The sequence below is a fragment of the Delphinapterus leucas genome, chromosome 4 (assembly GCF_059928025.1).
Source record: "Delphinapterus leucas isolate spDelLeu-1000000601 "Yukka" chromosome 4, BTC_Dleu_Yukka2, whole genome shotgun sequence".
Taxonomy (NCBI): Eukaryota; Metazoa; Chordata; class Mammalia; order Artiodactyla; family Monodontidae; genus Delphinapterus; species Delphinapterus leucas.
This window is the reverse complement of record NC_143132.1, coordinates 48,159,752-48,184,769: the sequence shown is the minus strand read 5'-3', so window position 1 is coordinate 48,184,769 and position 25,018 is coordinate 48,159,752. Positions and strand designations below refer to the sequence as shown.

At 38.8% G+C, this 25,018-nt stretch overlaps 1 protein-coding gene across 7 annotated transcripts in view; it reads right to left on the bottom strand.

Moving 5' to 3' along the window:
• TMEM45A (transmembrane protein 45A) overlaps nt 1–25,018 on the bottom strand; it is a 108,157-nt gene that overhangs the window by 7,737 nt on the left and 75,402 nt on the right. For all 7 annotated transcript variants that reach the window (XM_089910457.1, XM_089910458.1, XM_089910459.1 and 4 more), the window contains exon 5: nt 5,745–5,890. In XM_089910457.1, coding sequence (XP_089766583.1) covers nt 5,745–5,890 — 146 coding nt within the window. The remainder of the gene's footprint in view (nt 1–5,744; nt 5,891–25,018) is intronic.

Genomic DNA, 25,018 nt, shown 5'->3' with positions numbered 1-25,018 from the left:
TCCATATTACCCAAAACAATCTGCAGATTCAATGCAATCCCTACCAAATTCCAAAGGCATTTCTCACAGAAATAGAACAAACAATCCTAAAATTTGTAAGGAATCACAAAAGATCCTGAATAGCCAAAGCACTCTTGAAAAAGAAGAACAAAGCTGAAAGCATCATACACTCTGATTTCAGACTATACTACAGAGCTGTAGTATAGATATTGGCATAAAAACAGACCCATAGATCAATGGCACAGAGTAAAGAGCCTAAAAATAACACACATATATGGTCCATTAATTTGTGATAAAGGAAGCAAGAACACAAAATGGGGAAAGGCCAGTCTCTTCAAAAATGGTGCTGGGGCTACAGTAATCAAGACACTATGGTACTGGCACAAAAACAGAAAGATAGATCAATGGAACAGGACAGAAAGCCCAGAGATAAACCCACGCACATATGGACACCTTATCTTTGATAAAGGTGGCAGGAATGTACAGTGGAGAAAGGACAGCCTCTTCAATAAGTGGTGCTGGGAAAACTGGACAGATACATGTAAAAGTATGAGATTAGATCACTCCCTAACACCATACACAAAAATAAGCTCAAAATGGATTAAAGACCTAAATGTAAGGCCAGAAACTATCAAACTCTTAGAGGAAAACATAGGCAGAACACTCTATGACATAAATCACAGCAAGATCCTTTCTGACCCACCTCCTAGAGTAATGGAAATAAAAACAAAAATAAACAAATGGGACCTAATGAAACTTCAAAGCTTTTGCACAGCAAAGGACACCATAAACAGGACCAAAAGACAACCCTCAGAATGGGAGAAAATATTTGCAAATGAAACAACTGACAAAGGATTAATCTCCAAAATTTACAAGCAGCTCATGCAGCTCAATAACAAAAAAACAAACAACCCAATCCAAAAATGGGCAGAAGACCTAAAAAGACATTTCTCCAAAGAAGATATACAGACTGCCAACAAACACATGAAAGAATGCTCAACATCATTAATCATTAGAGAAATGCAAATCAAAACTACAATGAGATATCACCTCACACCAGTCAGAATGGCCATCATCAAAAAATCTAGAAACAATAAATGCTGGAGAGGCTGTGGAGAAAAGGGAACACTCTTGCACTGCTGGTGGGAATGTGAATTGGTTCAGCCACTATGGAGAACAGTATGGAGGTTCCTTAAAAAACTACAAATACAACTACCATACGACCCAGCAATCCCACTACTGGGCATATACCCTGAGAAAACCAAAATTCAGAAAGAGTCATGTACCAAAATGTTCATTGCAGCTCTATTTACAATAGCCCGGAGATGGAAACAACCTAAGTGCCCATCATCAGATGAATGGATAAAGAAGATGTGGGACATATATACAATGGAATATTACTCAGCCATAAAAAGAAACGAAATTGAGCTATTTGTAATGAGGTGGATAGACCTAGAGTCTGTCATACAGAGTGAAATAAGTCAGAAAGAGAAAAACAAATACCGTATGCTAACACTTATATATGGAATCTAAGGGAAAAAAAAAGGTCATGAAGAACCTAGGGGTAAGACGGGAATAAAGACACAGACCTACTAGAGAATGGACTTGAGGATATGGGGAGGGGGAAGGATAAGCTGTGACAAAGTGAGAGAGTGGCATGGACATATATACACTACCAAATGTAAAATAGATAGCTAGTGGGAAGCAGCCGCATGGCACAGGGAGATCAGCTCAGTGCTTTGTGACCACCTAGAGGGGTGGGATAGGGAGGGTGGGAGGGAGGGAGACGCAAGAGGGAAGAGATATGGGAACATATGTATGTATATAACTGATTCACTTTGTTATAAAGCAGACACTAACACACCACTGTAAAGTAATTATACTCCAATAAAGATGTTAAAAATAAATAAAACAAAATAAAATAGGCAGAGAATTTGAATAGACATTTTTCCAAAGAAGACATACAGATAACTAAAAGGCACATGAAACAATGTTCAATATCACTAATCATTAGGGAAGTTCAAATCAAAACACCAGTGAGGTATCACCTCATACCTGCAGAATGGCTATTATCAAAAGGATAAGAAATAGCAAGTGTTGGCCAGGATATGAAGAAAAGAGAACCCGCATGCACTGTTGGTGGAAATGTAAATTGGTACAGCCACTGTGGAAAACAGCATGGAGCTTCCTCAAAAAATTAAAAACAAGGCATCCCTGGTGGCGCAGTGGTCGAGAGTCTGCCTGCCAATGCAGGGGACACGGGTTTGTGCCCTGGTCCAGGAAGATCCCACATGCTGCAGAGCGGCTAGGCCCGTGAGCCATGGCTGCTGAGCCTGCGTGTCCAGAGCCTGTGCTCTGCAATGGGAGAGGCCACAACAGTGAGAGGCCCACATACCGCAAAAAAAAAAAAAAAAGAAAAAATTAAAAATAGAACTACCATATAAGCCAGCAATTCCACTTCTGGGTATTTATCTGAAGAAAATGAAAACACTAATACAAAAAGATAAAGGCACCCCTAGGTTCACTGCAGCATATTTATAATAACCAGAATATGGAAACAACTTAAGGGTCTATCAATGGAAGAATGGATAAAGGAGATGTTTATACATATATGTTTATATATATATATATAATATATATAATATAAATATTTTATATTTATATGTAAATGATGGAATACTACTCAGCCATAAAAAAGAATGAAATGGACATTGAGGGTATTACATTAAGTGAAATAAGGCAGATAGAGAAAGACAAATACCATATGATTTCACTTACCTGTGAGATCTAACAAACAAATGAACAAACAAAACAAAACACATAGATACAGGGAACAGATTGATGGTTGCCAGAATGGGGGGAGGTGGGCAAAAATGGGTGAAGGGGATCAAGAGGTACAAACCTCCAGTTATAAAATAAATAAGTCTTATAGTTTTCAGAGCACAGGTCTTTTGTCTCCTTAGGTATGGTTATTCTTAGGTATTTTATTCTTTTTGATGTGATGGTAAATGGAGTTGTTTCTTGAATTTCTCTTTCTGATGTTTTGTTGTTAGTGTATAGAAATGCAACAGATTTCTGTGTATTAATTTTGTAACCTGCAACTTCACCAAATTCGTTGATGAGCTCTAGTAGTCTTCTGGTAGCATCTTTAGGATTTTCTATGTATAGTATCATGTCATCTGCCAACAGTGACAGTTTAACTTCTTTTCCCATTTGGATTCCTTTTATTTCTTTTTCTTCTCTGATTGCTGTAGCTAGGACTTCCAAAACTATGTTGAATAAAAGTGACAAGAATGAACACCCTTGTCTTGTTCCTGATGTTAGAGGAAATGTTTTTAGCTTTTCACCATTGAGTATGATGTTAGCTGTAGGTTTGTCATATATGGTCTTTATTATGTTGAGGTATGTTCTCTCTATGCCCACTTTCTGGAGAGTTTTTATCATAAATGGGTGTTGAATTTTGTCAAAAGCTTTTTCTGCAAATACTGAGATGATCATATCACCTCACACCAGTCAGAATGGCTATCATCAAAAAATCCACAAACAATAAATGCTGGAGAGTGTGTGGAGAGAAGGGAACCCCCCTACACTGTTGGTGGGAATGTAAACTGGTGCAGCCACTATGGAGAACAGTATAGAGGTTCCTTAAAAAACTAAAAATAGAGCTACCATATGATTCTGCAATCCCACTCCTGGGCATATACCCAGAGAAAAACATGGTTTGAAAGAATACATGCACCCCAATGTTCATTGCAGCACTGTTTACAATAGCCAAGACATGGAAGCAACCTAAATGTCCATCGACAAAAGAATGGATAAAGAAGATGTGGTACATATATACAATGGAATATTACTCAGCCATTAAAAAGAATGAAATAATGCCATTTGCAGCAACATGGATGGACCTACAGATTGTCATACTGAGTGAAGTAAGTCAGATAGAGAAAGAGAAACATCATATGACTGCTTCTCTGCAGAATCTAAAAAATGATACAAACCAACTTATATACAAATCAGAAGCAGACTCACAGACTTAGAGAATGAACTTATGGTTACCAGGGGGGAAGGGTAGGAGGGAGAGATATTTAGGGAGCTTGGGACCACTATATTTAAAATGGATAATCAACAAGGACCTACTGTATAGCACAGGGAACTCTGCTCAATATTCTGTAACAAACTACATGCAAAAAGAATTTGAAAAAGAATAGACACATGTAAATGTATAACTGAATCACTTTGTTGTACACCTGAAACTAATACAACATTGTTAATCAACTGTACTCCAATATAAAATTAAAAGTTTCTTTAAAGAATGAGAAAAATAAATAAAATTAAAAAGTCATGGGGATATTATATACAGCATGGTGACTATAATCAGTAATATTGTATTGCAGATTTGAAAGTTGCTAATAAAGTAAATCTTGAAAGTTCTCATCACAGAAAAAATTTTTGTAACTTTGTATGGTAACAGATGGTATAACTAGACTTATTGTGGTGGTCATTTTGCAATTATACAAAAGTTGAATCATTATGTTGTACACCTAAAACTAGTATAATGTTGTATGTCAATTGCACTTCAATTTAAAAAGAAATCTATCACAGGAAACTGAAAAAAACAACAACAAACAAACACAAGAAGAATCTTCCTTGAGCTCCTATTATGTTGTAGGCAGTTTAAATACATGATCTCATTTAGGTACTATTATTATCTCCATTTTGTAAATGACAAAACTGATATTTAATGTGGTTAAATAGTTTACCCAAAGTCATACAGCTGACAAGCAGCAGAGCTAGGAACATGGATTCTTAGCAATCTGTTATATCGCTCCTCACCCATCATAAAACATTGTATCAAAGTCCTTGTAAAAACATGTACAGTTCAACTGAATCTTACTGTTAGAAATATTACAGGAAATGTCAAATTAACCAGATACTCAAATTTAATGGGAGACATACATGTTGGTCAAAAATGACACCAAGCTTGGGAAGTGCTATAACTGATGTAAACATGGGCAAATGGAGGGCTCACTGCAGGTGTGGGGAGGACCATTTGGATAAGAAAACAGCATATGCAAAGACATGGAGGCACAGAAGAGTGTGCTGAAGGGTAATGCATAGGTTAGGAGCACAGCAGAGACACTTTTTAGCTATTCCAACTTTAAACCAGCATTTATTCTTTTTTTTTTTTTAGTTTTCTCATTCATTCTATTTTTTATTTTCTTTTTTAAACATCTTTATTTGAGTATAATTGCTTTACAATGTTGTATTAGTTTCTGCTGTATAACAAAGTGAATCAGCTATACGTATACAGATATCCCCATATCCCCTCCCTCTTGCATCTTCCTCCCACCCTCCCTACCCCACCCCTCTAGGTGGTCACAAAGCACTGAGCTGATCTCCCTGTGCTATGCAGCCGCTTCCCACTAGCTATCTGCTTTACATTTGGTAGTGTGTATATGTCAATTGTTACTCCCTCACTTTGCCCCAGCTTACCCTTCCCCCTCCCCATGTCCTCAAGTCCATTCTCTATGTCTGCGTCTTTATTCCTGTCCTGCCCCTAAAACCAGCATTTATTCTTTTTATTGGAAATGTTTGTGTTTGCAGATAATTTTCTGCTATATTGCCCTGTTTTGTGGAATGCTAAGGAATGAAATACCTCTTTGAACTTAAATTTTGGTAATATCAAGTCTTGATGATCATATACCAAAAAATAGAACTTCCATGAACAAAAATCACTAACTTACCAGGTGACAAAGGCATAAATTGCTCCAATGATGATAATGGCTATTGCATAATGCCAACAAAAGCATATGGTGAGAAACATAACGTTGTCATGATCCACTGAATCCCATGCAGGACCTCCACTGGGGGGATAAAGGACAAACCCAATCTGTAATTTAAAACAAAGAACACACATTAAAAAATACCAGCCATATTCCCAAAGATGGTACATTTCAAAATGTTTCATTTCAAGATTAATGATAACAGATAACTCCCATTCCCTGAGATGCTACAGATAAGATATCTGCTGCCTGTTTTAGTAATATAGACAGTATCTACTAGATCATATTTTTGGAAAAAATGTTAAGGATATTTACAGATCAATTTTCAAAATATGAATAAGTAATCATCTCTGGGGATTGGTGGACTTTCAGATGATGTGTTAGGTTTCTAAGCTGTGCAGTTTAACTCAGTTATTTCAAAATCAGAGTTTAAAAAAAATGGTTTTAAAATAAAGCCCACGGGTAACATTATATTCAATGATAAAAACTGAAAGCTTGTCTCCTAAGATCAGGAAAAAGACAAGGGTGTCTTATTTTACAAATTCCATTCAACATTGTACTAGAAATTCTAGCCAGAGCAATTAGTCAAGAAAAACAGACAAAGAGCATCCAGATTGCAAAGGAAGAAGTAAAACTATATTCACAAATGACATGATCTTATATATACAGAAAATTCTGAAGAATCCACAAAAAAACTATTAGAGCTAATAAATTAATTTAGCACACTTGCAGGATACAAAATCAACACATAAAACATGCAATGAACAATCAAAAAATTAAGTTAGGAAAACAATTCCACTTACAATAGCATTGAAAAGAATGAGATACTTAGGAATAAATTTAATTAAGGAGGTTCAAGACTTGTACCTTGCAAACTACAAAACATTGTTGAAAGTGATCAAAGAAGATCTAAATAAATGGAAGTATACCTCATGTTCATGAACTGGAGCATTTAATATTGTTAAGATGGCAATAAAAAAACAGAACATGAATCTGATCAGACCTCTAGATCTAACAAGATCGGGCATGTTGAAAAGTGTTAAATGTGATGGTTAATTTCACATGTCAACTTGACTGGGTCATAGGATATACAGATACTTGGGTAAACATGATTTTGGGGTGTGTTTGTGAGGGTATTTCCAGATGAGATTAGCACTTGAATCTGTAAAAATCTAAGTAAAGCAGATCCTCCTCCACAGTGCGTGTGGGCATCATACAATCCATTGAGGGCTGAAGAGGGCAAAAAGCAGAGGGAAGGAGAATTGGCTCTGCCTCACCACTGAGCTGGAACGTTGGTCTTCTGCCTCAAACTACAACTTGTACCATCAGCTCTCTGCTTTCAGGACTGGACCTACCGCACCAGCTTTCCTGGGTCTGTAGACTGCAGGTGGCAGATCATGGGACTTCTCAGCCTCCACAATTATGGGAACCAATTCCTTAAAATAAATCTCTCTGTCTCTTTCCTCTCTCTATAGATATAGATATATTATAGATATAGATACAATTATATATTATATATAAAAAATATATATATATATATTTGGTTCTGTTTCTCTGGAGAACCCTGACCAATACACTGGATGATACATTGATAACTACCACTACTTTTGTATATATTTAAGATTTACCATAATAAAAGTTTTAAAAAATTCCTTTTTCATAGGCACGTTAAAAAAAAAGAGAGAGAGAGAGATGGCAATAACACCCAAAGCAATCTACAGATTCAGTATGATCCCTAGCAAAATCCCAGTAGTCTTTTTTGCAGAAATAGAAAGCTGATCCTAAAATTTATATGGAATTACAAGGGACCCAGAATAGCCAAAACAACCTTGAAGAAGAAAAGCAAAGTTGTAAGACTTACACTTCCTGATTTCAAAACTTACTACAAAAACTACAGTAATCAAAACATTGTGGTACTAACATAATGGTAGACATACAGATCAATGAAATAGAATTGAGAGTCCAGAAATAAGCCCATACACCTGTAGTAAACTGGTTTTTGAAAAGAGTGCCAAGGCCATTCAATGGGGAAACTAAAGTATCTTCAACAAATGGTGCTGGGGAAACTAGATATCCACAAGCAAAAAAAAAAAAGAATTTGGACTCTTACATTACACCCCATTCAAAAATTAACACGAAATGGATCAAAAACCTAAACATGAGAACTAAAATCCTAACTCTTAGAAGAAAACTAAGGAAACACCTTCATGACCTGGGATTTAGTGCTGATTTCTTATACATGACACCAAAAACACATCAAAATTAAAAGTTTTGGTGGGGGCTTCCCTGGTGGCGCAGTGGTTAAGAATCCGTCTGCCAATGCAGGGGACACGGGTTCGAGCCCTGGTCCAGGAAGCTCGCACATGCCACGAAGCAACAAAGCCCGTGTGCCATAACTGCTGAGCCTGCGCTCTAGAGCCTGCATGTGACAACTACTGAACCCATATGCCATAACTACTGAAGCCCCTGTGCCTAGAGCCTGTGCTCCACAACAAGAGAAGCCACCGAAATGAGAAGTCCACACACCACAATGAAGAGTAGCGCCTGCTCACCGCAACTAGAGAAAGCCCGTGCGCAGCAACGAAAACCTGACACAGCCAAAAATGAATAAATAAATAAAAACAAAGCTCAGAGGTTTCCGGGAAGATGGCGGAAGAGTCAGACGTGGAGATCACCTTCCTCCCCACAGATACACCAGAAATACATCTACACGTGGAACAACTCCTACAGAACACCTACTGAACGCTGGCAGAAGACCTCAGACCTCCCAAAAGGCAAGAAACCCTCCACGTACCTGGGTAGGGCAAAAGAAAAAAGAATAAACAGAGACAAAAGAATAGGGATAGGACCTGCACCAGAGGGAGGGAGCTGTGAAGGAGTAAAGGTTTCCATACACTAGGAAGCCCCTTCGCGGGCGGAGACTGCGGGTGGCGGAGGGGGAAAGCATCGGGGCCACGGGGGAGAGCACAGCAACAGGGGTGTGAAGGGCAAAGCGGAGAGATTCCCGCACAGAGGATCAGGGCCGACCGGCACTCACCAGCCCGAGAGGCTTGTCTGCTCACCTTCCGGAGCAGGTGGGGCTGGGAGCTGAGGCTTGGGCTTCGGTCGGAGCGCAGGGAGAGGGCTGGGGTTGGCCGTGGGAACACAGCCTGAAGGGGGTTAGTGCACCACGGCTGGCCGGGAGGGAGTCCGGGGAAAAGTCTGGACCTGCCGAAGAGGCAAGAGATTTTTTCTTCCCTCTTTGTTTCCTGGTGCGTGAGGAGAGGGGATTAAGAGCGCTGCTTAAAGGAGCTCCAGAGACGGGCGCGAGCCGTGGCTAAAAGCACGGACCCCAGAGACGGGCAGGAGATGCTAAGGCTGCTGCTGCCGCCACCTAAAAGCCTGTGTGCGAGCACAGGTCACTATCCACTCACCCCTTCCGGGGAGCCTGTGCAGCCCACCACTGCCAGGGTCCCGGGATCCAGGGACAACTTCCCCGGGAGAACGCACAGCGCACCTGGTGCAACGTCACGCCGGCCTCTGCCGCCACAGGCTTGCACTCCATTCCGTGCCCCTCCCTCCCTCTGGCCTGAGTAAGCCAGAGTCCCGGAAGCAGCGTCTCCTTTAACCCCGTCCTGTCTGAGCAAAGAACAGACGTCCCCCAGCGACCTACACGCAGAGGGGGGGCCAAATCCAAAGCTGAGCGCCTGGGAGCTGTGAGAACAAAGAAGAGAAACGGAAATCTCTCCCAGCAGCCTCAAAAGCAGCGGATTAAAGCTCCACAATCAACTTGATGTATCCTGCATCTGTGGAATACATGAATAGATAACGAATCATCCCAAACTGAGGAGGTGGACTTTGAGAGCAAGATTTATTATTTTTTCCCCTTTTCCTCTTTTTGTGAGTGTGTATGTGTATGCTTCTGTGTGAGATTTTGACTATATAGCTTTGCTTCCACCATTTGTCCTACGGTTCTATCAGACCATTGTTTTTTTTATAATCTTTTTTCTTAATAATTTTTTTTATTTTAATAACTTTATTATATTTTAACATACTTTATTTTATTTTACTTTATCTTCTTTCTTTTTTCCGTCACTTCTTCCTCCCTCCCTCCCTCCCTCCCTCCCTTTTCTTTCTTTCTTTATTTCTACTTCTACTAATTCTTTCTTTCTAATTTTTCTCCAATTTATTCTGAGCTGTGCAGATGAAACGCTCTTGGTGCTGCAGCCAGGAGTCAGTGCTGTGCCTCTGAGGTGGGAGAGCCAACTTCAGGACACTGGTCCACAGGAGACCTCCCAGCTGCACATAATATCAAACGGCGAAAATCTCCCAGAGACCTCCATCTTAACACCAGCACCCAGCTTCACTCAACGACCAGCAAGCTACAGTGCTGGACACCTTATGCCAAACAACTAGCAAGACAGGAACACAACCCCACCCATTAGCAGAGAGGCTGCCTAAAATCATAATAAGTCCACAGACACCCCAAAACACACTACCAGACGTGGACCTACCCACCAGAAAGACAAGATCCAGCCTCATCCACCAGAACACAGGCACTAGTACCCTCCACCAGGAAGCCTACACAACCCACTGAACCACCTTAGCCACTGGGGACAGACACCAAAAACAATGGGAACTATGAAACTGCAGCCTACAAAAAGGAGACCCCAAACACAGTAAGATAAGCAAAATGAGAGGCAGAAAAACACACAGCAGATGAATGAGCAAGATAAAAACCCACCAGACCTAACAATTAAGAGGAAATAGGCAGTCTACCTGGAAGAGAATTCAGAAAAATAATAGTAAAGACGATCCAGAATCTTGGAAATAGAATAGACAAAATGCAAGAAATATTTAACAAGGAACTAGAAGAACTAAAGATGAAACAAACAATGATGAACAACAAAATAAATGACATTAAAAATACTCTAGATGGGATCAATAGCAGAATAACTGAGGCAGAAGGACGGATAAGTGACCTGGAAGATAAAATAGTGGAAATAACTACTGCAGAGCAGAATAAGGAAAAAAGAATGAAAAGAACTGAGGACAGTCTCACAGACCTCTGGGACAACATTAAACGCACCAACATTCGAATTGTAGGGGTTCCAGAAGAAGAAGAGAAAAAGAAAGGGACTGAGAAAATATTTGAAGAGATTATAGTTGAAAACTTCCCTAATATGGGAAAGGAAGTAGTTAATGAAGTCCAGGAAGCACAGAGAGTCCCATACAGGATAAATCCAAGGAGAAATACACCAAGACACATATTTATCAAACTGTCAAAAATTAAATACAAAGAAAACATATTAAAAGCAGCAAGGGAAAAACAACAAATAACACATAAGAGAATCCCCATAAGGTTCACAGCTGAGCTTTCAGCAGAAACTCTGCAAGCCAGAAGGGACTAGAGGACATATTTAAAGTGATGAAGGAGAAAAACGTGCAACCAATATTACTCTACCCAGCAAGGATCTCATTCAGATTTGATGGAGTAATTAAAACCTTTACAGACAAGCATAAGCTGAGAGAGTCCAGCACCACCAAACCAGCTTTACAACAACTGCTAAAGGAACTTCTCTAGGCAAGAAACACAAGAGAAGGAAAAGACCTACAATAACGAACCCAAAACAATTAAGAAAATGGGAATAAGAACATACATATCAATAATTACCTTAAATGTAAATGGACTAAATGCTCCCACCGAAAGACACAGATTGGCTGAATGGATACAAAAACAAGACCTATACATATACTGTCTACAAGAGACCCACTTCAGACCAGAGACACATACAGACTGAAAGTAAGGGGATGGAAAAAGATATTTCATGCAAATGTAAACCAAAAGAAAGGTGGAGTAACAATTCTCATATCAGACAGAATAGACTTTAAAATAAAGACTATTAGAAGAGACAAAGAAGGACACTACATAATGATCAAGGGATCGATCCAAGAAGAAGATATAACAATTGTAAATATTTATGCACCCAACATAGGAGCACCTCAATACATAAGGCAAATACTAACAGCCATAAAAGGGGAAATCGACAGTAACACATTCATAGTAGGGGACGTTAACACCACACTTTCACCCATGGACAGATCATCCAAAATGAAAATAAATAAGGAAACACAAGCTTTAAATGATACATTAAACAAGATGGACTTAATTGATATTTAGAGGACATTCCATCCACAAACAACAGAATACACATTTTCTCAAGTGTTCATGGAACATTTCCAGAATAGATCATATCTTGGGTCACAAATCAAGCCTTGGTAAATTTAAGAAAATCGAAATTGTATCAAGTATATTTTCTGACTACAACGCTATGAGACTAGATATCAATTACAGGAAAAGATCTGTAAAAAAATACAAACACATGGAGGCTAAACAATACACTACTGAATAATGAAGTGATCACTGAAGAAATCAAAAAGGAAATTAAAAAATACCTAGAAACAAATGACAATGGAGACACGACGACCCAAAATCTATGGGATGCAGCAAAAGCAGTTCTAAGAGGAAAGTTTATAGCAATACAATCCTACCTTAAGAAACAGGAAACATCTCGAATAAAGAACCTAACCTTGCACCTAAAGCAATTAGAGAAAGAAGAACAAAAAAACCCCAAAGTTAGGAAAGAAATCATAAAAATCAGATCAGAAATAAGTGAAAAAGAAATGAAAGAAATGATAGCAAAGATCAATAAAACTAAAAGCTGGTTCTTTGAGAAGATAAACAAAATTGATCAGCCATTAGCCAGACTCATTAAGAAAAAAAGGGAGAAGGCTCAAATCAATAGAATTAGAAATGAGAAAGGAGAAGTAACAACTGACACTGCAGAAATACAAAAGATCATGAGAGATTACTGCAAGCAACTCTATGCCAATAAAATGGACAACCTGGAAGAAATGGACACATTCTTAGAAATGCACCACCTGCCAAGACTGAATCAGGAAGAAATAGAAAACATGAACAGAGCAAACACAAGCACTGAAATTGAAACTGTGATTAAATATCTTCCAACAAACAAAAGCCCAGGACCAGATGGCTTCACAGGTGAATTCTATCAAACATTTAGAGAAGAGCTAACACCTATCCTTCTCAAACTCTTCCAAAATATAGCAGAGGGAGGAACACTCCCAAACTCATTCTACGAGGCCACCATCACCCTGATACCAAAACCAGACAAGGATGTCACAAGGAAAGAAAACTACAGGCCAATATCACTGATGAACATAGATGCAAAAATCCTCAACAAAATGCTAGCAATCAGAATCCAACAGCCCATTTAAACGATCATACACCATGATCAAGTAGGGTTTATTCCAGGAATGTAAAGATTCTTCAATATATGCAAATCAATCAATGTGATACACCATATTAACAAATTGAAGGAGAAAAACCATATGATAATCTCAATAGATGCACAGAAAGCTTTTGACAAAATTCAACACCCATTTATGATAAAAACCCTGCAGAAAGTAGGCATAGAGGGAACTTTCCTCAACATAATAAAGACCATATATGACAAACCAACAGCCAACATTGTCCTCAATGGTGAAAAACTGAAAGCATTTCCACTAAGATCAGGAACAAGACAAGGCTGCCCACTCTCACCACTCTTATTCAACATAGTTTTGGAAGTTTTAGCCACAGCAATCAGAGAAGAAAAGGAAATAAAAGGAATCCAAATCGGAAAAGAAGAAGTAAAGCTGTCACTGTTTGCAGATGACATGATACTATACATAGAGAATCCTAAAGATGCTACCAGAAAACTACTAGAGCTAATCAATGAATTTGGTAAAGTAGCAGGATACAAAGTTAATGCACAGAAATCTCTGGCATTCCTATATACTAATGATGAAAAATCTGAAAGTGAAATCAAGAAAACACTCCCATTTACCATTGCAACAAATAGAATAAAATATCTAGGAATAAACCTACCTAAGGAGACAAAAGACCTATATGCAGAAAATTATAAGACACTGATGAAAGAAATTAACGATGATACAAATAGATGGAGAGATATACCATGTTCTTGGATGGGAAGAATCAACATTGTGAAATGACTCTACTACCCAAAGCAATCTACAGTTTCAATGCAATCCTTATCAAACTACCACTGGTATTTTTAACAAAACTAGAACAAAAAATTTCACAATTTGTATGAAAACACAAAAGACCCCGAATAGCCAAAGCAATCTTGAGAACGAAAAATGGAGCTGGAGGAATCAGGCTCCCTGACTTCAGACTATACTACAAAGCTACAGTAATCAAGACAGTATGGTACTGGCACAAAAACAGAAAGATCGATAAATAGAACAGGATAGAAAGCCCAGAGATAAACCCACGCACATATGGTCACCTTATTTTTGATAAAGGAGGCAGGAATGTACAGTGGAGAAAGGAGAGCCTCTTCAATAAGTGGTGCTGGGAAAACTGGACAGGTACACGTAAAAGTATGAGATTAGATCACTCCCTAACACCATACACAAAAATAAGCTCAAAATGGATTAAAGACCTAAATGTAAGGCCAGAAACTATCAAACTCTTCGAGGAAAACATAGGCAGAACACTCTATGACATAAATCACAGCAAGATCCTTTTTGACCCACCTCCTAGAGAAATGGAAATAAAAACAAAAATTAAAATATAGGACCTAATGAAACTTCAAAGCTTTTGCACAGCAAAGGAAACCATAAACAAGACCAAAAGACAACCCTCAGAATGGGAAAAAATATTTGCAAACCAAGCAACTGACAAAGGATTAATCTCCAAAATTTATAAGCAGTTCATGCAGTTCAATAACAAAAAAACAAACAACCCAATCCAAAAATGGGCAGAAGACGTAAATAGACATTTCTCCAAAGAAGATATACAGATTGCCAACAAACACATGAAAGAATGCTCAACATCATTAATCATTAGAGAAATGCAAATCAAAACTACAATGAGATATCATCTCACACCAGTCAGAATGGCCATCATCAAAAAATCTGGAAACAATAAATGCTGGAGAGGGTGTGGAGAAAAGGGAACACTCTTGCACTGCTGGTGGGAATGTGAATTGGTTCAGCCACTATGGAGAACAGTATGGAGGTTCATTAAAAATCTACAAATAGAACTACCATATGACCCAGCAATCCCACTACTGGGCATATACACTGAGAAAACTATAATTCAAAAAGAATCATGTACCAAAATATTCATTGCAGCTCTATTTACAATAGCCCAGAGATGGAAACACAACCTAAGTGTCAATCATCGGATGAATGGATAAAGAAGATGTGGCACATATATTCAATGGAATATTACTCAGCCATAAAAGGAAGCGAAATTGAGCTATTTGTAATGAGGTGGATAGACTTAGAGTCTGTCATACAGAGTGAAGTAAGTCAGAAAGAGAAAGACAAATACCATATGCTAACACATATATATGGAATTAAAAAAAAATGTCATGAAGAACCTAGGGGTAAGACAGGAATAAAGACACAGACTTAGTAGAGAATGGACTTGAGGATATGGGGAGGGGGTAGGGTAAGCTGTGACAGATCGAGAAAGAGGCATGGACATATATATACTACCAAACATAAGGTAGATAGCTAGTGGGAAGCAGCCGCATAGCACAGGGAGATCAGCTTGGTGCTTTGTGACCGCCTGGAGGGGTGGGATAGGGAGTATAGGAGGGAGGGAGATGCAAGAGGGAAGAGATATGGGAACATATGTATATGTATAACTGATTCACTTTGTTATAAAGCAGAAACTAACAAACCATTGTAAAGCAATTATACTCCAATAAAGATGTAAAAAAATAATTTAAAAAAAGCTGAGCTATTAATAAAAAAAGCTTTTTTGCATCAAACGACACGATCAGGAAAATGAAAAGACAATCACAGCATAGGAGAAAATCCTTGCAAATCACATATCTGGTAAGGAATTGATATCAAGAATATATAAAGAACTCCTAAATCTCAACAAAAAGCTAAAAAAATTTTAATGGGCAAAGGAATAGAAGACTCATTTCCCAAAAGAAAGTGTATAAATGGTCGATAAGCTCAAGAAAAAATTATGAACATCATTAGTTATTAGAGAAATGCAAATCAAAACCACTATGAGATACCACTTCACACCTCCTAGGATGGTAATAATAATAATAAGTAACAAGTGCTGGTAAGGATATGGTGAAATTGGAATCGTTATACATTGCTGGTGAGAATGTAAAATGGTACAGCTATGTGGAAAACAATTTGACAGTGTCTCAAAAAGTTAAATATAGAATTATCACATGACTTGGCCATTTCATTCTAGGTACTAAACATACCCAAAATAATTGAAAGCAGGTATTCAAACAAAAACTTCTACACAAATGTTCATAGCAGCATTATTCACAAGAGCCAAAAGTTAAGAACAATTCAAATGTCCGTCAGCTGATGATGAATTAGCACCATGTGGTATTTCCATACAACAGAATATTATTCAGCCATAAAAAGTGACATATTAATATATAATACAACATGGATGAACCTTGAAAACATTATGTTAGAGAAAGAAACTAGACACCAAAGGTAACATATTGCATGATTCTGTTTATATGAAATATCCAGAATAGGTAAATCCATAGCGACAGAAAGCAGAGTGGTAACCAGGGACTGGGAGGAGAGGAAAAGGAAATGACTGGTTAATGGATCCGTGGTTTCCTTTTGGGGTGATGAAAATGTTTTAGAACTAAATAGAGGTGATAGTTGCACAACACTGTGAATGTACTAAACGCTGCTGAAGTATACACTTTAAAATGCATAAAATGTTCCCAGAGAGGAGAGAGGTGGGGGGGGGATGAGAGAAATCAGTGAGGGAGATTAAGAGGTACAAGCTTCCAGTCACAAAATAAATGAGTCACAGGTATGAAATGTACAGTGTTGGGAATAATCAATAATTATGTAATAGCTTTGTATGGTGACAGATGGCAACTAGAGTACTGTGGTGATCATTTTGAAATGTATAGAAATATCAAATCACTATGTTGTGCATGAGGGACTAACAATTAAAATTTTTATGTTTATTTTTCAATTATACTTCAAAAACAAACAAACTCTTAGAAAAAGAGATCAGATTTGTGGTTACCAGAAGTGGAAGGTGGAAGGAAGAGGTATTGGAAAAGGCACTCAAAAGGTACAAACCTCCAGTTATACAATAAATAAGTAATATAATGTACAATATGATCAATAGAATTATCACTGCTGTATGTTATATATGAAAGTTAGGGTAAATTCTAAAATTTCTTATCACAGGAAAAAGAATTTTTTTCTTTGTCTTTAATTTTGTTTGCACATGAGATGATGGATGTTCACTAAACTTATTTTGGTAATCATTTCATTAGGTAAGTGAAATCATTATGCTGTACACTCTAAATTTATACAGGGCTGTACATCAATTATTCCTTAATAAAACTGGAAAAGGGAGGGAGGGAGGAAGGAAGGAAGGAAGGAAGGAAGGAAGGAAGGTTAATTCTATGTTATAAGAATTTTACTCCAATAAAAAATTAAGATACATAGATGATAGGTAGATAGAGGAACAGATGTCAGGTTTCAAGATCCAAATGAAATACAAAACCAAGATAATTACATGGATAATTGTACAAATGTCTATCATATTAGCTAACTATGTGTCAGTTACAGTGCTTAGGAGGTTTCCTTACTATGGCCCTTCAATAATGTGGTCTTTTTTTTTTTTTTTTAAGGCTGCGTTGGGTCTTCATTGCTGCGTGCAGGCTTTCTCTAGTTGCGGTGAGTAGGGGCTACTCTTCATTGAGGTGTGCCGGATTCTCACTGCGGTGCCTTCTCTCGTTGTGGAGCACGGGCTCTAGGCGCGCAGGTTTCAGTAGTTGTGGCTCGTGGGCTCTAGCGCGCAGGCTCAGTAGTTGTGGCGCACGGGCTTAGTTGCTCCGTGGCGTGTAGGATCATCCCGGACCAGGGCTCCAACCCATGTCCCCTGCATTGGCAGGTGGATTCTTAACCACTGTGCCACCAGGGAAGTCCCCAATAATGTGCTATTATCCCAAGTTAATGTATTGTTATCCTCTTTAACCAGATGAGAAAATTAGCTGGTTTAGTGATTTGCTCCTGATCATACATCTAATAAATGAAATCTTACAGGGGAAAAAAAAAAGGATTTAGTTTATAATATTGAGTGAAACCGTTTCTGTTTGAAATTTCAAGTAATGTGAATAAATCGGGGAAAGCTAAGATTTGTGCCTTAATCACTTGTCCCTGTTTCCCATTTTAAAGGATTCCCTTTAGTTGGAAGGAGAACTGCCATTTGTACCACTTGGTAGATGTACTGCCATGTGTCAGGCACTTTAACCACACTCATACACATAAACTTCACAGTAATTCTCATTCTCACAACAACCCCAGGAAGAAGGTATCATTATCCCCATATTACAGAGGGTAAAACTGGAACTCAGAGACTTCAGTAACTTCCCCAACATTGCAAAATGGTCAAATGACTAAGACAGGGTTCCAAATCATGACCGTCTGGCTGCAAAACTCTGTGTGTTCTTTCTTCTACCCCACACTCTCTTTCATCATTTAGCCTTTCTCAGTGGAGCAGTATGAAGGACAGTGGCCTGGACAACAGGGTCCATGTGAGTCATCTCAGCAGTTCTGATACGGTTTGAACAATCAGTACTGAGATGGTAGTTGGTCCCATGAAGACATGGTACTACTGTCTTACCCTTAAAACACAGATTAGAGACTGGCAGACCCTGGGCCACAACTGCATCACAGACATGCTTTACCTGGCCTGCACACTTTTTAAAATAAGTTGAATTAGTTTTCAACATTTAAAAAATTAGGGAACTTCACACAAAAGTCTGCAGTCTCAGCTTATTTCTAAAAATAGAAATATTTCTATTTTTTTTCCAAAGCATGAGCCACAACACGTGCTCTCCATCAATTCATCATTCAGGTTGGTAGTTGCCTCACCAAGTGGAGCAATCCAGAGGTCTTTATTTTTACTCTGGTGCTATGCATTTTATTTATTAACCAATGTCACATTCATAAAGTTTTCCAAAATATCATGAGTGGAAATTAGCAAGGTACTGTGTAATAACTCCTTCCTGCCCTCCTCTACATCCCAGGAGACAGAGTCCCTTTGTTGTCTCTATTTTAGAGATAAGAAAACTAAGTAACGCACGAGCCTGCCCTTCCATCTCCAAACAGTTACAAAAGTATTTGCGTCATTGCTGCTGTGTCTCACCCACCAAGGGCTGGGGATTCTGAATTAGGACATGGTAACGTTCTAAAGGAATGAGGAGTTAACACCACTGGCAAAAGATAGATCAGTCATCAGATTAGAGATCTGAACCTACAGTATCCAGAAACTCCAGGAGGAAAATGCCACCCAGCTAGTTTGCCTGCTGTTTGGACATATCCGTGTTTTGCAATACCCCTTTATATACTGTTAGGAAAGCTCACTGTGGAGACCACAGTGACCAGAACCCAGGTCTCTGAAGGCCCTGTAAGAAAGCGAGACTTGCTGGCTCCTCTGTGCTCACTGTTTGGAAATGACAAGAAGGAAACTGACAAGTTTCCTACAAGAAGTCATGTAGTCAATTCTCAGTTCAGGGGGCCCAGCCATTTTAGTTAGGGTGCCAGGACCATGAGAATCTGCCTCTCATGTCCTCCTCTCTCATCAATTCAGGGAGGATGACAGAGAAATTCTGGGTCAAGAAAGGGCCTTTTAGGAAGGTTGAGTTTAATGCACAATGGACTAGCTCTCCAGTTCCCACCTATCAGTGTCACCTATGTTCCTTCAACGCCGTCCACACCACCCATCTACCCCTGATTGGGGAGTGATTTGCTCCAGCTCCCAGAGGGAAGACTTAGCAGTTGTTGTGGGCTAAATGGTGCCCTGTAAAAGGGCATGTTGAAACCCTAACCCCAGATACCTGTGAATGTGACCTCATTTGGAAATAAGTTATTTGTAGATGTCATCCAGATGAGATGAGGTCATATTGGATCAGAACTGGCCCTGAATCTAATGATGGGTGTCCTTATAAGAAGTCCATATGAAGACACAGGTGCACAGAAACACACAGGTGTGACTATGGAGGCAGAGATTGGAGTCATGCTGCCAAGTCAAGGATTGCTGGCAACTGACTAGGAGGGTAGCATGGGACAAATTCTCCCTTTGGGCCCCCAAGACAGAATCAACCTGCTGCCACCTTGATTCTTAGTTCCATCTCCCAGAACAGTGAAGCATAAATTTCCATTGTTTTAAGTCTTCCTGCTTGTGGGAATTTGTGACTGCAGCCCTAGGACACTAATACAGGAAGGAGCTAAGGCTGAAATAAGCAGAAGAGTATCAACTGTCCTAAAGCTCAAGCCTGGACACACTGGTGACTCTCAACCATCTTTCAAACCCCAACACAAGTTTGCCTTCTTCTGGAAGTTTTCTCAACCCTCTTCCTATGGAATTAACAATATCTCCTCAAGGCATGAGGTATTTTCAGGTTGGAATATTTCATTCAAGCAACAGTCTCATGAGACATCATTTCTATTTTTTATTTGAGGAAACTTAAGCTCACAGAATAGCTAGTCTATGGTCATGTGATTAATATGGTATATCCAGAATTCAGACCCAGGTCTGCTTGACCTGGAGGCTCACAGACTTCTCCCTCCATGCCATAGTCACAACCCTTTTTTGGAGCTTCCAAAATGAAATCTCTCAGTCATCATCAATTTTACCAAAGCATTTACTGTTTTACACCAGGAAAAGAGAAACTTTGAGCACCCTCTACTGCTAATCTCACTGGGATCCTCATAGCCTAATATACTGAACGCTAAATATTTGACTGAAGGCCACTGTGAAGCCTGTGAACAGAGTTAACAGATGTGATTATACTGAAAGCCATAGAAACGTTTGGAAAGTCACTTCAGGCTAAACCCAAGTAAATTAGGAAAGTTGAAAATTAAGGCCAGATAATGCCACAACCCATTAAATCTTCCTTTAAATGTAAAAGTTAGTCACTATTCTTTCATCTGCTGTCCTAATTTCCTTCCTAATATAAAATTCCAAGAAAAAAAAGGTCTGAAAAAGAATTTTTTTCTTGCTGTATCTTGTATGTCACTCCTGAACATCTGTTTTAGACTAGTTTAAGCTTCATTAGTATCACATTTAAAATGTAAATAATTATCTTCTCTAATAGGCATCCAGCCAGGGCCCATTACCTATATGTTAGTTCGACTTTCCTAGTGTTTTCTTTCTTATTTTCCAGTCACTTATTTCAACACTATAAGCCCAAACAAGTGTTTGATCTACCATATCAGACCTCAGACCACTGCTGCTTAGTTGGGTCTTTTTGTCATTTTCAAATGAACTTTTATCGTTCTTAAAGGTAAGACAAGGCTGGGTTTTAGTTTGGGCTTAGAGATCTGGGGATCATGGGAGTTGCTGGTGCAATTAGTGGAGCTGGGAGGTACAGCTGAAGCAATTGTCCAACATCTTGAGAAGCAAAGGCAGCAGGTGTGTCTTCCTCATTTCCTGATTCTCTCTGAGCCATGGCTCTGACCACGAAGGGTGGGAATTTGAGAATGACAAAGCGAGCTTTCTAAAGTGAGCTTTAGAAATATTGTCCCACACACAGACTCAGAAAACACGATTCATGGAATAAATGAACCCAAGGGATTTTTTTTTCTTTTTTAAATTGCATCATGGTTAGGTTTTTGAGAAAATATATTTGGCTGTAATGTGGTTTAGGAAAGAGACCATTTTTAATAGGTTGGGAGGGGAATTCCCTCCAGGTTTGTCTACTACCTAATTATTTATAGATGAGTTATTTTAAAAATGGCCACTGTGAGCATTTGCCTCATTCAGTTCACCATACTTATGGTTCCAAGAATCTAGGTGTACCTTTTCTCTAATCTGTCTATATATTGTTTAAGCACTAGTATTGTGCTTAATATTAACCATGTATGGAGAAGTAGCGAGAGAAAAAAATATGGTGAAAAGGAAATCACAATGTAATAGTATTAGCTTGAGATAGAGTTTGGGGCATAAACATTCATAGCAACAAAACATGGAAGCATAATAAATTCACCTAAGTCCCTGAAACATTTTTGTTTCAGAGGAATCTAACAGGGAGGGGGCGGGGGAGGAGATGTACTATGGCTAAAGCTTCATTTCCTGCCAGTGTGTGTGTTTGCATTGGTACGAAATGTTCATTTTCCTTTAAGTCCCAAACGTTACTTAGTCTGGCTGCCAGGTAAAGAAAGATACTAGTCTAGACATAATGATGGCTGGAAAATTTTTTAAATAATCTCAGATTTATGCCCCAAGACTTTAACCTCATATCTCTTCCTTAGAAAAGCTCCTGGGGAAATGTGAAAAGATTATTTATCTGCCAAAAGGGACAAAATTAAGCCAACCTATTCTCAGTTGTGACACCCCACAGCTTCCTCCCTCAGATATTTAATTAATCATTAATTATTAATGGAACTCAAATTAGTTTCATTAATTCTGCTCTTACCTTTATTATTCCTTTCTTCAACTCTCTTTGGGTTTCCCCTTTTTACTTTTTTTTTATATAAGTTTATTTTTTAGTTATTCTTGGCTGCATTGGGTCTTTGTTGCTGCGCGCGGCTTTCTCTAGTTGCGGCACGCGGTCTTCTCATTGCAGTGGCTTCTCTTATTGCAGAGCTCGGGCTCTAGGTGCGTGGGCTTCAGTAGTTGTGGCTCGTGGGCTCTAGAGCGCAGGCTCAGTAGTTGTGGCGCACAGGCTTAGTTGCTCCGCGGCATGTGGGATCTTCCCGGATCAGGGTTCAAATCCGTGTCCCCTATATTGGCAGGCAGTTTCTTAACCACTGCACCACCAGGGAAGCCCTCCCCTTTTTTCTTACTTTCTAACTTCTTTATCTGAATATTTAGCTCTTTAAGAAACTTGATTTCATAAATATATGTAGAATCTTCAACACAGCAAAGACAGAATATACTTTCTTTTCAGATACATGGAACATTTACTACCACTGACATTGGGCTATGTCCCAAAGGAAGTCCCAACACATTTCAAAGAGAACACATACAAAGCAATTGAATTGAAAATAAATAATAAAAAGAAAAAATATTTTTGGAAACTGAAAAGTGCACTCCTAAATAACTCATAAATTAAAAAGGAAAGCACATAGAAAATGCAAAATTCAAAATTGCCCAAGAGAATAAAGACACAGACCTACTAGAGAATGGACTTGAGGATATTGGGAGGGGGAAGGGTAAGCTGTGACAAATGAGAGACTGGCATGAACATATATACACTACCAAACATAAAATAGATAGCTAGTGGGAAGCAGCCGCACAGCACAGGGAGATCAGCTCTGTGGTTTGTGACCACCTAGAGGGGTGGGATAGGGAGGGTGGGAGGGAGGGAGACACAATAGGGAAGAGATATGGGAACATATGTATATGTATAACTGATTCACTTTGTTATAAAGCAGAAACTAACACACCATTGTAAAGCAATTATACTCCAATAAAGATGTTAAAAAAAAAACAAGTTGCCCAAGAGTGAAAGCTACCACACGCCAAATCTCACGGGAGGTAGCTACATTAGTATATAGAAGAAATTCTATAGCCTTAGGTGTATTTATTTAAAAACAAGAAAAACTGAAAATAAGTGAACATTCAACTCAAAAAACTAGAAGGGGAGAAGCAGAATACAGCCTCATGACATTAAAGAAAAAATTGAAAATAAGGAGAAATTAACAAATCCATAACTATAAGATAAAATTTTAACAGACCTTTATCAGAAAGTGAAAGATCAAATGGATGGAAAGCAATTAGGAGTAGAGAATATGTAAACATATAACTAAAAAGAGTTCCAAGAACCTGGTTTTATCCCCACATCAAGAGGAACCCTTCAATTTCCTTTTAGCTCCCCTGGAGCCAAAGAACCAACTGCCATGTCTACCCTAGACCTGGAGCCCTCAGGCCTGCAGCCCAGCTCTACTCTGGCTCTGCATTTCTATTCTGTGTCTGGACCACAGGTGGCTTGCCCTATTTTTGCTTGTGTTGTTTAATCGCAACTACGTATTTTTTAGTCTCCTACTTTCATTTACTTTTCTCTTCTTTTGATTTCTTTTTTATTTTATAGGTATTTTTGATAGTTTATGTGTCATTGTTATATGTTTGAAGCAGAGGAGATACACGGAAGCATAAACTCACTGTGTCATCTTGACCAGAAGTTATGACTTTTAAATTTTTTTAAATTTATTTTTAGTTTTGAATTGGCAATACATGTACATAGCAAAACATTCCAATCAAGAGATATGGAATACATAATCATGTTTTACATGCCATTCCCAGCAGATGATAAATAATCTCACAGAACAACTTCTGTATACCAACTGGTTAAATTCACCGATTATCAATTTTATCACATGATAAGGTATTTGTTATTTTTTCTATACCATTTTTCCTTCAAAATAAGCCCTGGGCTTCCCTGGTGGCACAGTGGTTGAGAATCTGCCTGCCAATACAGGGGCCACGGGTTCGAGCCCTGGTCTGGGAAGATCCCACATGCTGCAGAGCAATTAGGCCCGTGAGCCACAACTACTGAGCCTGCGCGTCTGGAGCCTGTGCTCCGCAACAAGAGAGGCCGCGACAGTGAGAGGCCCGCGCACTGCGATGAAGAGTGGCCCCCGCTAGCCACAACTAGAAAAAGCCCTCGCACAGAAACGAAGACCCAACACAGCCAAAAATAAATAAATAAATTAAATTAAATTAAAAATAAGCCCTGAATCTAGTCCTCTCTTTACTAGCCTCTGTTCCAACAGCCTTTCTAGTCCCCCGCAAGCTTAAATATCACATCTTTCCTAGCCATGATGCTTTGACCATGATGTTTCTCTTCCTCTTGCCTACCAGTGCTTTCTTACCACTCCTCGCTGAAATGCACATCCTTGGAACAACCTCCTCATCCCAAATCCCTGCACTTTAGTGACTAAAAATCTCTAAGAAATATTCCCTGATTAAACCACATTCACCTTTCATCCCAGACTTTCTTTACATCTATATATGTATGTTGGATTATGATTTATCAGTCTCTATAAAGTATATGTTCACTGATTGGAATACATGTTTTCAACACTCCAACGTTAGGGAGTCAACAGTAAAATGGAAAGTGCCTGGGGTTTGGAGCCAGACAGACCCACACTTAGGTGCTAGCTCCATTACTGCGTGATCCTGGGAAAGTAACTTT